The 18,247-nt window shown below is 32.0% G+C and overlaps 1 protein-coding gene across 49 annotated transcripts in view; it reads right to left on the bottom strand.

Moving 5' to 3' along the window:
• The window catches only part of RIMS2 (regulating synaptic membrane exocytosis 2), a 614,692-nt gene that overhangs the window by 198,105 nt on the left and 398,340 nt on the right, over nt 1-18,247 (bottom strand). For 26 of the 49 annotated variants that reach the window (XM_076005085.1, XM_076005081.1, XM_076005083.1 and 23 more), the window contains 2 exons: nt 17,886-18,002; nt 9,789-9,854 (listed from right to left, as the gene is read on the bottom strand). In XM_076005085.1, the coding sequence (XP_075861200.1) occupies nt 9,789-9,854; nt 17,886-18,002 (183 nt within the window). The remainder of the gene's footprint in view (nt 1-9,788; nt 9,855-17,885; nt 18,003-18,247) is intronic. The other 23 variants (XM_020288967.2, XM_076005089.1, XM_076005084.1 and 20 more) reach the window with 1 other exon arrangement.

Genomic DNA, 18,247 nt, shown 5'->3' on the forward strand with positions numbered 1-18,247 from the left:
AGGTATGTATGATAAACATTACAAACCACAATATAAAAAATATACAATACAGTGTATAGAATACACATAATATACAGAAGCATATAGATAATGTTTAGGAATAGAAGGAATCTCAGAAGTCATAGAGTCCAATCTCTCTCATTCTAGAAATGAGCAAACCTGGGTTACAGAAAAAAAAAAATAGCTTACAGAAACTTAGACAAATTCATGTAATTTGATATTTTCTGTGCTGCAACTTGATTCTGGGTTTCTGGATTCTAAAGCCTATTAACTTTACTGAACTGTGAATTCTTTGACAGTAGGAATGTTTTTTCTCTCAAAAATGTTTGATAAATCACCATATGAATTAAATATAGAAATAAACCAAAGAAAAACTTTTAAACTTCCAACCTAAGAAATGAAATAATGATCTATTAACAAAATAGAAGAATTCTTGTGGCTAAAGACAAAGAATTAAGGTTTTAGCTTAAATTTGTAAGATGCTAGAAGACTATTCTTATGCAGATATAAATCAGATAGAGAAATCTAGTCTTCAAGGGAGGGATGTGTATTAGAGATACAGTTTGAGAAATTCCTGTTTAGTATTAATATTTCAATATGCATTGAGTAATTCAATCTTTCAGTACATATATAGTAAGTTCATATTATATGACAGGCACTGTATCAGGTACTAGATGTTTTCATCAAAGCTATAGGCACAAGAGAATATAAAAAAACATGGTCAAAAGATTGAGACTTGAGAAATAGGAAAGAAATAAGGACATGGAAGAGCAGTTGAAGGGCAGAATGAAAACCAACATAGTAACTGCATTACAGAAGCCAGCAACAACAAAAAGATGATTAATAATGGCAAGGGCAAACAAACAAACAAAAAAACAAGGTTAAATATGTATAAATGATTTGCCAAATAATGATCATGGAGAAAATCATGTCAATAAAGTGCTGAAGGCAAGTCAAACTATAGAAGGTTAAGGCTTAGGAGCTGATGAAGGAGTAAAGGAAGCATATATAAAAATACATACATAAGAAATTTGACCTAAGTGATAGAAAGACAGAAAGAAAAAGAAAAAAATGAACCATTCTCAAGGTAGCTTGAAGGGTGGCAGAAGAAAGAAGGTATCATTAAGGAGACTTTAACAGTAATTTGCAAAGAAAGAAAATCAGTAAAGAAACAGAGATTGAAATACAATAGAAACAAGAAATAATGCAGATAAATTCCAGAGACGTAAAGAGAGATTAGAGTCAGAAACACAAATAGAAGTTCATTTTGATGGTGAACAAAACCATCGAAATGGTTGAGGGAAGAAGATTGGTAACTAGAGAAATTAAGGTTAAAAAAGGAGAGTACCTGGGAAAATGTGGGTAATTGGCTTAGATCAGATCTAAGGGTTCTCAGTACTACCTTCCAAGGAGAGCATCTATAAGAAAACAGTCTACTTTCCGCAAAGGAAACTTCTCCTTTACCATGACTCCACTAGCTTTGTCAAAATCCTTTCTTCAAGCAGGGTTCTAGTTGTGGATCCAAATACCTTGAGATAAGACTATGATTGCCCTCTTCAAATTCCATGGCAGTACTCAGAATTATTCTAGATCCATGTCAAACCCTTTTAGGGACTCTCATCCAGTTCTAGCACCAAAACAACTGAAGATAATATTAGAATTTTTATATGTAATCACTTCTATTGAAGCATCTTATCTCTGTGATTCTTGGCTATCAAGTAAAAGGCAAGCCCCTTTGTCCCTGATATCTTCTCTCTAAATTCTTGATCTCCTATATACTCTCTTCCATATCATTTGCAATCTCCTCTATTTCTCTGCTGTATTTTCAAGAATCCTTATTTCATTATTAAAATTCCTTATACTATCAACCTTTCTGCAGAATGTTTTCTGCATATTCCTGCCTTAAATAATATTTAGCACAACCAGGCAATCTCTGCTTTCAGTGTAGCTGTCACATGCAAAAGCTACTTATTCTTTCACATTTCATGAATACAAGAGGGAAGTATGGCTCCCAAGAGACACTTCTGACCATTACTCTACCAACAATAATGGATATAAATCCTTACTTCGCTTAAGAATTCCACTTAGCTGTAACATCCATTATTAATTCAGGCTGCTAATATTTACCCAATTTCCAATCACTCTTCCTGAGTCATTGATAATTTTGGGAATTGACCGTCCGTCAGCCATCTTCTCCCTAATTCCTGTGGTAATGTTAGGAGATTTCAATGCACATAGAGAAAACTATTCAATAATCATGAACCTCAATCCCTACGTTTTCATCACTTCAATGATCACTACTTTGCTCCTGCATTAGCCCATCAATTCCTGCCAGTATATATCACCCTCCTCTTTGCCTTTCTTCCTTCCTTCCTCATCCTGGACTCTATGATTGATCATATAAACCACTCCCACATAGCACTCAGATTCCGTTCTAACCCAAGTCTTCCTACTCAAACATTCATTAAAATCCTATCACTGGTTTAATGCCATAATTTGATTTCTTTCCATTAACATCCTTTTACTTGGCTCCACCTCTCTCATCCATTTTCTCCTTGCCTTAATGGTAAATAATAGCTTTCTTCTGTCACAAACTCCACCTGTGTGTTTAGGCCAATTCCCTCCTATCTCTAGTAAGACTTTTCTTCCAATTAACTTCTCTTTTTCTGTATTTTCAACTTAACTTTTTCTAAAGCATCCTTTCCTCCAGCTTATGAACACATGGACATATTTCCTATTCTAAAAGAGACAATCTTTGATATCACATACCCCCTAGCTAATTTTTCTCCTTCACACTTTCTTGATGAGTTTATTTCTTATCTCCTAGTCATACTCAGGCTACTGCAATTTGCTTTTTTCCCTTCACTACCCTTCTGAAATTACCCTAGCTAACACCACCAAGGATTCCCCACTTGATGAATCCATCAGGCATTTTTCATTCATTATTTTTATTGTTGTCATTATTGCTTCCTTCTTAAAACTCACTATTCCTTTGGTTCTATTCATCTGACTTTTCTTTCTATTCTTTCTTTATGTCCATTAGAAACTCCCCTTCCTCTATCTGTCACTTAATGTCAATGTTTCCCAGGGCAGAGAAAACCTTCTTGGTCCTCATTTCATGGGTTGTTTCTCAGGTTCACTTCACTTACATTTTTATGGCTACTTACCATTGGTAGTGAATTTACTCCTAAATTGCTCTATGTAGCCTGGAATTCTTTAAGCTTTAAAATTACTGACTTTACTCCTTGCTAGAGGTTTCCTCTTAGCCTTCTCAGTAATTACAATATTGAACTTGTCTCACATCTAAACTGATTCTTCCCCTAATATCCCCCTAATTTGTGTTAAGGTATCCTATGCACCTAGTTCCCCAAGCTACAAAATCATGAATTTTTCTTGACTTTTTGCTCTCCCTCAACATACAAATCCCATTATTTAGCAAGTATTATTGATTTTAATTTATTAAATCTTTTCATCTTCTCCCTGCTACTCCATCTATTACCTTAATACAGGGTTTTCTTTTCCATGCCTTTTTCTCTTCAAATCAATCATGCACATAATCTCTAGGGTAGTTACTCTAGAGTCAATAAACTTATAGCTATTACTAATTAAAATAGCTATTACCTATACTCTTAGATCTAAGTTCCTTAACAGAGTATGCAAGGTTCTTCATAATTGGGATCTTCTCTATCATTTTAGATCATTTATTACTATTTCCTACCTTGTGGATAATGTTATAACAGCATTAAAATATGGTGTTTATTACTTCTGTGAATTTGTTTATACATTTATTTAAAATGCCACCAACATCCCACCTTACCTCCACACGAATCTAAATAATTCCTATTCATCCTTTAAGAAACAGTTGAGTTGTTGTCTCCTCCATGACATCTTTACTTAAAAATCCACCACCAGCTTCCTACCATCTATATCAGTAGTTCCTTAACATCCTGTGTTTAGCTCTAAGTAGAGATAAATACTGGGAAAATATTAACAAGTAAGCATATTTTAAAATATAAAGGTTATATTTATTAAAATAAAGGGTATATCTTATTAAAGGAACATTAATAAGGGGTAACACAATATCCACAATAAACATTTTTTTAATGTTGAATGTGCTTTAAAATGCACAATAAATTAAAGATAATTTTGTACAGTTCAGTATAATCAAGCCAGAAGAAAAGTGCTTGATTTCTAATATAAGTTAATAGTGTCTCCTGAAGTAATACAAAAGAAGTTGAGGAAACATTATTTCAGTCTCTATTCTTCTGTTCCAATGAGATAGTACTCATAATTTTTTGTGTCATACGCTTGGGATAGAATGACCAGTGAAAGCTTAGATTCTTTTGATGGACTAGACATAGACTGGGAATGCCATGTTTCATTTACTACATTCATTCCATTCAGAAAATTCCAGATATCATACAGCCAAACTATGGCCCACTTGGAGCTATTAATATATATTTATTCTTAGAGGAATTCCCAGACAAGTGTATATGTCACTTTTAAACCTAGGCTAGAAAACTGAACACATAGAGATTGGTGCCATTTTATTTACTCACATCCCTCAACAAAAAGGCCCCCTTCCTTTTAAATGTTCAATTATTTTGACTCAAGTAAATGAGTTAGGGAGTATTTGCATAATTTAGCTCAAAAACTATTCTGTAAGAGAAAGAAATTGATCCAAATTTGAATTTTGTGAAATAGGTAAAAGAAGATCAATGTAGCAAAGGAATTGAGGATATTTCTGAGAATGGATTCAATCTCTGGATGTATAAATAGGGAAAAATGGTGGAGAGTAATATTGAGAAAGTAAAGGGGTCAAGAAGAGTAGAGTTCTCCACTGAGATGAAAGAACAAGTAAAGTAGAAGTGGCCTAAAAAAAAGAAAGAAATGTGTACAGTTCTGGTGTCTAAGAGTGGAGTATTTGAATTAAGATTTCAAACATAGAACAATTTCAAGTGATAATAAAATTCAGAATATGGCCATGAGAATGACTTACTGAGTACAACTGAGGGTAAAGCTTAAGACAGTTAAGGAAGTGAATGGGTGATAAATAGACCACTCAGGTGAATGCTCACATTACTCAAGCTTGATGGCATGAATTGTGACGTAGAGGAAAACTAAAGCCAGGTTCTAAAATCATCAGTGAATAAAATGGCATAACCAAGAAGTCAACAGATAATAATAACACAGCTGGGTAGTGGGCAGTAGTGCTTAGCTGCATTACATACTAAGGTACAGGAGTTAAATTAAAGATAATAAGCACAGGCCGGGCGCGGTGGCTCACGCCTGTAATCCTAGCACTCTGGGAGGCCGAGGCGGGCGGATTGCTCAAGGTCAGGAGTTCAAAACCAGCCTGAGCGAGACCCCGTCTCTACCATAAAAATAGAAAGAAATTAATTGGCCAACTAATATATATATATAAAAATCAGCCGGGCATGGTGGCTTGTGCCTGTAGTCCCAGCTACTTGGGAGGCTGAGGCAGGAGGCTCGCTTGAGCCCAGGAGTTTGAGGTTGCTGTGAGCTAGGCTGACGCCACGGCACTCACTCTAGCCTAGGCAAGAAAGCGAGACTCTGTCTCAAAAAAAAAAAAAAAAAAAAGATAATAAGCACAAAACATTATGGAAATAAATACAGAAGAATGGATAATGCCTAGATAAGCTCTTATATATTTAACAGATGTCCAAAAAAAGTCATTACAAGAATTCATAGTGGATTAGGCTGGGCGTGGTGGCTCACGCCTGTAATCCTAGCACTTTGGGAGGCCGAGGCGGGCGGATTGCTCAAGGTCAGGAGTTCGAAACCAGCCTGAGCGAGACCCCGTCTCTACCAAAAATAGAAATAAATTAATTGACCAACTAAAAATATATATACAAAAAAAAATTAGCCGGGCATTGTGGTGCATGCCTATAGTCCCAGCTACTTGGGAGGCTGAGGCAGTAGGATCGCTGAGCCCCGGAGATTGAGGTTGCTGTGAGCCAGGCTGATGCCACGGCACTCACTCTAGCCTGGGCAACAAAGTGAGACTCTGTCTCAAAAAAAAAAAAAAAAAAAAAAAAAAAAGAATTCATAGTGGATTGGGATGGAGGTCAGAGGGATGAGAAAATTAGAAAATTAGTAGAGTGAATAACAAATGGCATGGAATACTACTCAGCCATAAAAAGGACGAAATAATGTCTTTTCCAACAATTTGTATGGAACTGGAGACCATTATCCCAGGTGAACTATCTAAAGAATGGAAAAACAAACACCACATATACTCGGTATTAAATTGGAACTAATCAATGAACACATATGTGCACAAAGCGAAATAAAACTCAGAGGGAATCAAGCAGGGGGAGAGGGGGAGGAGGTGGGCTAAAAGCTACCTAACAGGTACAATGACCACTGTCTGGTAATGGGAACACTTATAGCCCTGACACAAGCATTACAAAAGTGATCTATGTAACCAAAAATATTTGTACCCCCATAATGTTTTGAAATACAAGAAAAAAGAAAAAAAATGTTTGGCAGAGAGGTGACAAAACATAAAGTCACTTAAATAAAAGAATGGTATATTAAATTGAAAAAACAGTATAGATTTATTACTTCTGTGGAAGAGGCATAGGGATGTAACAGGCATGGAGAGTCTAAGAGATGCACGGTATGTAATTAGATGTTCTGGTTCTCAGTTTGGGTGATAGATTCATGGATGTTCATGCTATTACTATGCTTTGAAACTTAAACACATTCTTTTATATGTACCAAAATGATGATGAAAAGTAATATTAAAATTTTTTATAGATACATAATAGTTTTATATATTTATGGGGTATATGGGAGAATTTGATACAGCATACAATGTATAATGATCAAATTTTGGTAATTCAGATATCCATCACCTCAAACATTTATCATTTCTTTGTGTTGGGAACATTTCAAATCTTCTCTTCTAGTTATTTTGATATATAAGCAAATATTTTGCAAATAATTCATCTGATAAGAAATTAATAACCAAAATATATAAGAAGGTCACACAACTCAATAGCAAATAAACAGAAAAATCAAATTAAAAAGTTCAAAAGATCTGAATATATATTTCTCAAAAGAAGACATACGAATGGCCAAAAGGTATATATAAAAAAGGCTCAAAATCACTAATTATCAGGGAAATGCAAATTAAAAACCACAAAGAGATATTATCTCACCTTAGTTAAAATGGCTGTTATCAAAAAAACAGAAACCAACAAACGCTGGCAAGGTTGAGGAGAAAGGGAAATGCTCATACACTATAGGTGGAGATGTAAATTAGTGCAGCCACTATGGAAAGGAGTAGGGAGGTTCCTCAAAAAACTAAAAATAGAACTACCATATGATCCAGTAATCCTATTGCTGGATATATATCCAAAAGAAAGAAAATCAGTATATCGAAGAGATATCTATACTCCAGTGTTTGATGCAGCACAATTCACAATAGCCAAGGTATGGAATCAACTGAAGTGTCCATCGAAAGATGAATGGATAAAGAAAAGGTGATATAATGTATATGGTGGAATATTATTTAGCCATAAAAAGAAGAAATCCTGCCATTTGCAGCAATATGGATGAAAATAGAGGACATTATATTAAATGAAATAAGCTAGGCACAGAAAGACAAATATTATATGTTTTCATCCATATGTGGTAGTTAACAAAATTGATCTCATGGAGAAAGTGAATAGAATGGTGGTTATCAGAAGCTAGGAAGGGTAATAGAGAGGGGAAGATGAAGACACATTGGTTAATGGGTACAAATGTAGTTAGAAAGATAATATTTTTAAAGATAACTAAGGAACTTCATTTTCACAAAATCTTCCAAAATTGTCTAGGATTAGTTGTACACTAGACTTAGATAATGCCTTCATGAGTTTCTGCTGCCCTAGATCAAGGCAAATGCCTTAATACATGTAAAATAAATATTACATATACATGTAAACATACATAGCAAATCTTACAGTTAGACATTTGATAACTGGCTTTCTGAAACAGATTTCCCTTTGTTATATTTTAATACATTAATGATCTTCTGTTTCCTCACAACAAACCAAAGAGTGGCAGAGGAAGATAATTCATAAATGTCCCCTTCAAAATAGGCCAGTTAGGCTGAAGCTGAGAGTTCAGATAAGTATATAAAATTGATAACCAACCTAGAGCTGATCAAGAACTGATTCTATCTACATTGGTGAATTGAAAAACTAAGTAACATGAAACAGACAATCTACTGGTTGATAATAGAGACTTTATACAAAGTATAAAAAGTAATGTGGTACACAATTTTAACTTAAAATGAAACGAAGAGGTACCAGAGTAAATAAAATAAACTTATAATCAGTAATGTCCCATTCATACCTGTCACCCACCTTAAAAAAAGTCTAAGTCAATTATTAAGATACAGTTATATAACTACTTTTTCACATTTTTGTAAGGTAAATGTATAATCACTGCAATCAAAAAGTAGTCAGAATGTAAAATCAAAGCAACAGTAAAATCAAAAGAAAAACAACAAACAATAATTATTTAGTAATGAAGGGAAAAAAAGGAAAAGAGACTGGAAAAATGCAAAAGAAAATTAAAAATAGCAATGACCAATATCATATAATTAAAGTGGAAGGCACTAAATATCAATTATATTTACTAGAAAGATATCACAAAACTTGAATTATTAGGAATATATTATTGATGTCATCTCAACAATGTTCTCCCACATTCACCCACATGAATTCAATCCTTAGGAATTTAGCCATTAGTTTTCAATCACTTTTTCTAAACTTTTTATTATCAACTCTTAATAAAACTAATTTATCAGGGAAAAATAGGGATAATTAACTAATTTAATAAAGGAATCACATGTAACTCCGAATCACTTTGAAACAACAGGGTGATTATGTATAATTCCTAGGCACATAATTCCCAATCTATACTAGCTGATCCCACCACCACATTATCACTCTGCCTAAAAGGTCTCTAATGTCATTGAACTGACTCAAATCCATAGAATTACTTATAGTAGGCTTGGGAACTTTATGAACTTTAGAGATCTTTCACTTCCCTTTTTAGCTAACCCCTATTTTTATTATAGTTAATCCCTCATTCTGTTAAATACCAGGTAACTGATATTTCCCTCCAGTATAAAATATATTTAAGATATTGCAGCTGTGACTGTCCATGATTCACTACAAATTCCCACTCTGGAAAGAGGAATGGTGGTAGACAAGAAATGAACAAGTGTTTCCCACAGACCCAGTGTTCTCCACAGATCAGAATTATTTACTGTGTTAAAAGAGTAGATCCCAGCAACCTTTGACAAGGTACGCACAAACAAATCAGTCCCATGTAAACACATCAAGGACAAATTCCTCTCTACCCTGGAGCAGATAGGTGGAGAAATGGATTGTTAAGACATGTGCCATCTAAATATCTAATTATTAACTCTCCTGAGTAAGATGGGCAGTTAACTCCAGTTAATTTAAAAAGAATACTGTTATTCTATCTTTCTAGAATAGAGAGTTAACTATAATTCCTGGTGTACTAAATTTTTAGGATCATCAGAGATGATCCTAATTTACCAAAAATAAGCTGTATTTTTGATGTCCCACTACAATTAAACAGTTTATGTATGTTTTATTTCATGCCATTTTATAAGAATAGTATTTCCATATTTCACTATTAACCATATATGTATATAAAAAAACAAAAATAGTGAATTACATCATATCAATAGACAGGCACATGCAATTCTACAAACAGACTCAATTGTAAGAAAAATATACCTGCCATCCCTGTGATGATGCCCACTGGTCTGACTGTATCTGGAGCGAGGTAGAGTAAGAAAATGACTGCAAGCATGGCAGAAACAAGAATATAAATAAGACTCAGAAAAGAAGTGAAAAAAGGAGAGTTTAACTTTAAAAGTGAGATTCAAAAAATAGGCAGATAGTAGGCAAAGAAAATGAAAATTGTTTACTGGAAAGCTAGGCCCCTCCTCCCAATGTCTGTTGCAATATGGCATGCTAAAGGTTAAAATATTCTAAATATTTTAAAGTAAAATACAACAAAAATATAACATTGAGATTTTTATAAATCATATTTCTAAATAAAAATCTTATCAATTATCACTTAAACATATTCAGCACTATCTAGAAAATGTTATTTGATAGAGATGATTTCTCATTTTTTAGGAAGGACAGTAAGAAGAGAAAAGCAATAAAATAACCAGAAAGTTTAAGAAGGAAATAATGAAAGAGGTAATTCCTTACACTTTTAATACTTAGGAGATTTTATAAGGTAATTATTTCTCTCTCATTTATTAATAATTAATAACTACAAAGGGCTTTAGAAATTCCATATAATAAGGAATAAATTAATTAAAATAATTTTTATTTGGTAATCATATTTATTAGATCTATTGTATGCTATCCATTTCTCCATTCAATATGTTTATTATGTATGTATTACATGCTATTTGCTTTGCTACATTTCATGCCTCGTGACTACTATAAGGTATCAAAGCAGCACATTGACCTTTTTTACCCATCTGTAGGTGACTCTCTTCTTTCCATAGCACTAATTAAAAATTTTCTACTTTCTTAAAATCTTTAAGGTCAAAACAAATCTTGGCAGATGATCATTACATTGCAGTAAACAATGGAAATGAACCTTGAACTTTCAACTTCCATAACTCTACCTTTAAATATAGAGTAAATATATATTTATATCCTCACTCGTCCTTATTTTCTGCACCAAAAGAAGAAATGCCTCTACTTGTAATCCTGCTTCCCACATTACCTTGCTTCATTCATTATTCTCTCCTGCCTTCCCTTCCTCAACTACACTTAATTCTAAAAATAAAACCCTTGCTAATCTTGCCTCCCTCTCAAGCCATTGCATCTCTCTCACTTTCTTTTCAACATAAAATATCTTAAAGACATATATGTACAATTCTTGCCACATCTTCCTCACTCTGCATTCATGTTTTACGCTTACTGTAACTTGACTTCTAACTCTATTCTCTTGAAGGTATCGTGTGAATATTATCTGTGGAATCCTAAAAAATCTTTTAGTCTCCTCTTAATCTTTATCACATCACACTTTTCTATATTAAATATTTTCAAACTTCTATTTCCTAACCCTTTCTCCTTTCTTGGTTTCTGAAATACTATTCTCTCTAGCTATTAAACATAGTATTTATTTAACATTTAACCAGTGCCAAGTACTCCACTGTATGTTTTGCCTACATTACTTCATTTTCTTCTCTTAAAAGGAGGTTCTAGTCTTCGCACATTCCCATAGAGAAACTTGAGGCTGTGTTTGCCCACAACCATAAAATAAGTAACAGGACTGAGTTTCAAACTAAGGGCATTCTTAATTCAAAACTCAGCCTCTTTAACATTTATACATATGGCCTGGTCTTTCACTTATCTGATTACTTCTTTATCCATTTCTTTTACTGTATTTACTGTATTTTCTTTTTTCTGTTTTTCTTAGGGGCAGTGGTTTCCCAAGATTCATTTCTTGACCTTATATTCCAACACATTATATCTAGATAATACAATTTGTTTTTATAGTGTAAACTATCACTTTGCTTTAGCCTTGATTTTTCTTTGTGTTTTAGCACATTTCAGCTTCCTGGGCTCTCCATATGATGCTTGAATGTCTTAAAGACACTCAGAAAAATACATGTTAATTGTGAGACTTGAACAATACACCTTGCCTGTTGGGACAAAACTGCTGCATTTGTGAAATGAAGGGGTTCAAGCAGTGGTTTTGAAACTTTTTTTTTTCAGTAGAAGACTCTGTTTTCAAACAAAATTGGATGTAGCAACAATACACAGGAATCCAATAAAATCAGAATGACATTCGCTAATGAGTGAAAAGCTTAGATCTCTACCCATTTGGCCTCATGCTTACCTATCATAGTAGTCCTTCAGGTACCTCTTTGGAACTTAGGACTTCACAATCTCTAAAGTCTCTTCTAATTTCCAACAAAATTCTTTAATTCTCCTTTGAAAACCAATATAATACTTCAGCTATTCCTTTTTTGTAATGTCTTGTAATAACACCTTCAACTAAGGATTAAAATATTTACTTAATAAACCCAGATTTACGAACTCAGAATTTACTCCATTCCCTGAATTTTCACATTCAATTAATTTATAAATTTGCTGGTTCTGACACATAAATAACTCAGACTTCTCCCTTCTTTTTCTTTTCTCCTGCCACTACTTAAAAGAATCAGGCTTACTATGTGTATTGAAATAACCTTCTCTTAGGTTTCCTTACCTCCAGACTTCAGTCCTTCACAACCCAATCCATTCTTCACCCTGTCTACAGTGGTATATTTGCAAATTACGCTTTCTAATCATGAATGTGCCTTACTCAAAATCCTTCAATGGCTTCTGATATAAAAAAAAAAAATAAGTACAAATTCCTTAAAAGTTCTAAACTACTTTGTAATCTTCATTTCCTGTCACTTTCCATTCCCCACACCACTACTTATCTAGATACAAAAGACTATCTAAGATTCTCTAAACATATCATGTGCTTTGCTGATTCTAAGACTTTATTCATGCTTAAGAGTGCCCATCATCCTCCCTCTGTCTCCACCTTTCTGCCTTTCAAAATCCTACTCAGTCTTTAAAGTTCAACTTCTCCTTGAACCCTTTGCCTATAGACCAAATCAAGTAAATTTTTCTCTGCAATTGGTTCCAATAATATTATGTTTCTGCCTCACAGTCTTCTACATTTTATAATTAGTTGATATATGATAATTTGTCTATCTAGACCAGGAAAATTTTTAAAAAATCATTGTGCATAGTAGCTGACCCCCCCCTCCCTCTTTGTCTCTCTCTCTTTCTCTCTCTCTCTCTCTATATATGTATATATATAGGATTGAACTAAAAAGAAAAAAAAAACAAAAAGAAAATTACACCATTTTCATGATGAATGTTCTCTCCAAAGAGACCAGTGCTTTACATAATCATAAAATGTTCTAGAAATGTAAACAGAAGATTATAAACCTATGTTGTATAAAAAAATGAGGAAGTATCAGGAAAAGCATTTATTGTTTCATAAAGAACAGAAATAATATTCAGCAATTGTGATGTTGGAATTTATTGCTTTAAAAAGGAATATTTTCCAAAAATTACTTAAGAGTAATAGAAAATGTGGGAACTTCAAAGCTTGTTAAAATTCATAAGTTCATAAAGTGTATGTAATCATAAAATATCTATTATTTTCCTTGAAGAATTTTATAGTTAAACTTTGTCCCTATAAAGCCAAAGGGAATATTAAGCAAGAATCACCTTTATCAAGCATCAATTTGTTTTATTTCTCTTTTCTATCTCTAGTCATGTGACCTCTTAACCTTATGTGGTAGGATTCCCATTGAGATTCTGCTGAAAACTATGAAAACTGATATATGAATACAAACTTTACCACTGTGTTTTAGTAAGCCCTCTAAAATCCACCATAGGCCCATACATGTATCCAAGGTCCTTTGCTGCATCTACTTAGTACAATCTAAAAATATTTTATACATCTCCACTGAACCATGCTTACTTTTCTTCCAAAATTAAAGGACGTTATAAAATCTTAGCAATAAATATGTACAATGTCTTCAATATGCACAATCAGCTAGTCATATTAAAAATTACATTTAGTCCAATCTGTTTGAAGTTAATCAAAATTTGCACAGAGCAATAATCACTATAAATGAAATACAAAACTAATACAATTACTAAATTTTGAAAAGTAGAAACAAAGTAAAGATGTTACAGATTCTAAGGATCATGATAAAAATATTACTTTTCAAAAAACTGAACTAGACTACTAATCCAATTTCTAGACACATTGATCTTAAGTAATATAATCTTTGAAGATCTCACAAAATTATATTTATAATGAATTATTCTTCCACTATAGCCTGAATGTCTCCTTTTAGAAACCACTAGACTACAAAAAGGAGATAAAAGATCTCATCCTTAAGCAAACCCATATATTTTGAAAGCTATTTTTAACAACCCCTATATAATGCAAAAATTTCATGCTGTGTCTTTAACATTGCTAATGCTTTGCTTACTTTATAGTTCCTACAATATACTCAGTATAATTTTATTATGTTAAAATGCTTCTGAAATATCATAAATAAAATATTATATTATTTTTGTAAAGTGAATCTTTTTTTTCATTTATTTTCTCTATACTTTTAAACTTTCAGAGATGTGTTCCTTTCATAGGTGATAACTGAAAGGACCAAAGAGATTATTCTGTTTGATGAAGTGGTTATGAATATGTGTTTCACTTTGTGGTTACTGGCTGCCTGATATGGAATAGAGAAATACCATAGGTGTGTGAGGTATTCCAGAGGTCCATATAATAGGTAATTTTCCCTTTTGGAGTATCAACTAATCATTTGAATGCATAAGAGAAAAAAGTTTATAAAGTAATTTATCTTTGCCAGTATTGACTTTACTTTTTTCTTATAATGCTAAAAGTATACTCCATGGAAATAAATGCACTCAATATATTTTGGCCCCCACAATAGACATAAAGATGCATACTACTGGAGATCTCTGACATGTTACAGAAATATTATCTAATACTCTATATTTATTCTAATAATAAACTAACTCAAGTAAAGAAAAAAGCTCTTAAAATGATTTCTAATACTAAAACCACATAGTCTGCCCCAGAATAAATTAATTATGTTCCTAGTTTTAGTAGTTACCAAGATTTATCAGAAAAACAATGCTACAAAAAGGGGGAAGGATGGAGAAGATGAAAGATATCCTTTATAATTCATTATTGTATCTAATATCTCTGCATCCAGGTTTATGAATTACTTGTAAAGAATATAATATAGAATTTTTCAAAATATAATAGGATTTGACTAATGATCATAGAGATAAGCAGAGAAACAGACTGAATAAAACTTTTATATATAACTCTTTTTACATTATCTATTAAAAAGAATGATTACCTGATTTCCTCTTTACCTCACTTAAGTTTGATCAATTATTATAAATTAATGTTAAAGAGCATAGTTTCTCGCCCAATGTAGTCAGTGTAAAAGTCATTGTCTTCACACACAACTTTCAAACATGTCCCCAATCCTTCATCCTTCGTACTGAGTCTTTATGATGGATAGGTGTGTTTTGCCTGTGTAACTTTGCTCTTGTACTTGCCTAAATAAATACGCCCATTTTTCCAGGTCCAATGCATGTCCTATATTCTATAAAGAACTTTGAAAAAAATACCTGAACTGATGTCACTGGGTTTTTTGTTTGTATGTTTGTCTGTTTTAGCTTAATTATTAAGCACACTAATTGCAAATTATTTGCAAACCATTAGATAATTTTTAAATGTTAAGGTTAGAGCATATTTTTTGAATACATCTATACAACTGGAGACACTGTCATTTAATCTACACAACCCTGTAAAGTTGACATTAATATTCTAATTTTATAGATAAGGAAATCTAGTGTTAAAGAGGTTAATTTTCCCATAAAGATAAACAGGTAGCATGAGGTAAAACCCTAGATTCAAACTCTGGGCCATCTGGTTGCAAATCCTATGAAAAAGAGTACATTCAATAAAACAGTATTTTTGTCCAGTGCAATAATTCTTACTGATAAGAAAGGTTAATGTACCTTTTAAAATACTTAAATTATTCTTACTATCTCAAAAGAAATTCTCTCTTAAGCTTTTAAATTAACAATATTATTGATAGACTCTATAAAATGCTATCCACAAAAATTCACTGTAAGAGTTCTAGAGTATTCTTACCTTCGAAATAGTAAACAAAAACTAGAAATCCTTCATATGCATTTTATTATCAAAAATATTTTAGAATATTAGACTAAAACAGAGATTAAGGATCCACTATTCAATAATGTCATAGACTGATACATGAATAATATTGTACTTTTTGATTTTTGATTCCTCATGTTAATGAATGATTAAACAGATAATTTAAATGTTAGAAATGGTTTTATATTCCTATTTAAGTAAAATTCTATTTTACTTATATCAAAAAAAAATTTAATGCAGCTCATAGTTAACAGTAATTATAACTTGGCAATCTACAACATTCTAAAAGAGTAATGAAACCACATGGATCAATTTTCCCCAAAACTTCAGGAAACAGTTATTTGAACATTTTTGCTAAACTAATAGATTCATTAAGTTTTAAAATAAAAAATATACATGACATTTCAATTATTGGCATAAATTGAGATAGAAATAAATATGCATATTGTAGAATATCTCTGATATGTTAGTGATATTAGCTAATACCAAGGATGAATCACCTAGGCTTCAATATCAAATTTTGTTGCCATTAAATTTAGGGCCATTTGTTTTAAAATATTTATGAAATATTATGCATTTGATGTGATAGCAATCATTTCTGTTTGTGAATGTAATGCTAGAGGTTAATTTTACCCTCTCTTTTCCTGCAAGATTTAGACCACATTTACTTGTTTTAGAGGAAAATGTAAAGTTCATTTTTCATTAAAAGAAATCTTTACATAAACTTAAAGGAAGCTTAAAGTAATTTCAGGCTTTCTCTTTCATCATTTCCATTAACAAACCTTCAAGGATCAAGGAATTCACAACTTGCTATATAAATAATTTCCAGAAATGATCAATCTCATTAAAATTCTATCAAGTAACCAAAATTCCTATTGATCCATCCTAATATGACTCTTTCCAACTCCTAATCATGCCAACACAGTTATCCTTCTTTCACTATTATACTCTATAAGCATCAATTTCTATAGGTAGCATGTCTATAATTACCTCTAAATACTCAGATCACTATGAAAAAGTTAAGCAAATTAAAAATAAATAAAATATTACATTAACTTTCATTTGGCATTAATACTAATATTAATTTAACAACTTCCTAATATCTTCTCAGATCTCAGACACAAAAGGCAATACTTGTTTGTCACTGCTGAAGACTAAGTATATTAAAACATGGTGAAAGTATAAGCATGAATTGAATATAATCCTAGATTTAGATAAAACAATTAAATTTATAAATGTTGACATTAATTTCTCATATCAGTTAATTTAAAAGGCCCCAAGTATTCTTCCTAAAATGAGTTTAGAACACATACAAAAGCATGTCTGAGTTCCTTTATTATTTTACTCCATCCTTTGAAAAGTTTGGTAAAAATATAATATCATTCATTTTATATGTAAATAAATCATGACTTAGAGTTAATCAATTTGCTTAACTTAAAAATGTTAATAGTAATTAATGTAAGAATTGTAACATACCATGTTACTTCCAAGTTTGCCATACTTAAGGAGCAAATTCAGAGAGTTCTTCTAAATACAACAATCAACAAGCATGATTTTTTTAAAAAGGTTTACTAAAAGCCATGAGGAAAAACCTCTTCATAAGTCATGATACAATGTTTCCTAAACAAACCAGACTCTGTCTTAATACTTCTACACGGGAATATTAACACTGATTTCTCTGATAAATATAAAAGATTTTAAAATTGATTGTATCATGAAGATATTTTTATATATAATTGGTTATGAAAAGGTAAAAATAATAAAACATCTTATTTTCATCATAATTATATTTCTCATGCAGATTCACAAACTTAACTGGTTTGATTTAATAAAGGATCAAAACTGCAAGAATAAGATGATTTTGTTTTTTTCTTACTACGGAAAATGTTGCCTTTTATTTATTTTTTTAACAATGTGACAGTCATAAGAAAGAATGTGAGTATTGTAAAGGAAAAATATTGCTTTAGAAATTCAGATAAAGGAATAGATGAAAATATTTTATGGTAACCCCTTCCTGAAGATGTTCATTGTAAGGTCTAATAGTATTTAATCATATTTACCTGTCTCTATCTGGAGAATAATGGTCATCCGTGACACGATGTCTATCCATTCGGCTAATTGTATTATAATGTCCAGTAGTAGTGCGTGTCCCTCGAAGTCCCTGTTCTACATTCCGGCTAAAATAGCAATATCCATCAAATATCTTAGTAAACTATAATCATATACTATACTAAGAAGTGAGATTTATTAATAAAAATAGTAGAAAAAGACAAAGTCACTGTGTAGTCAGGTCCAAATTTTTTGTTTTGTTTTAACTAATTGCACTCCTGGCTAAAGGTATAAATTTCAGTTGGAGATTGACAGATAAGAAGATTGCTGCTATAACAGATACAATACAAAAAGAGCTCAAATTAAGCAAACA

This window comes from Microcebus murinus, chromosome 7 (assembly GCF_040939455.1).
Source record: "Microcebus murinus isolate Inina chromosome 7, M.murinus_Inina_mat1.0, whole genome shotgun sequence".
NCBI classification, from domain to species: Eukaryota; Metazoa; Chordata; class Mammalia; order Primates; family Cheirogaleidae; genus Microcebus; species Microcebus murinus.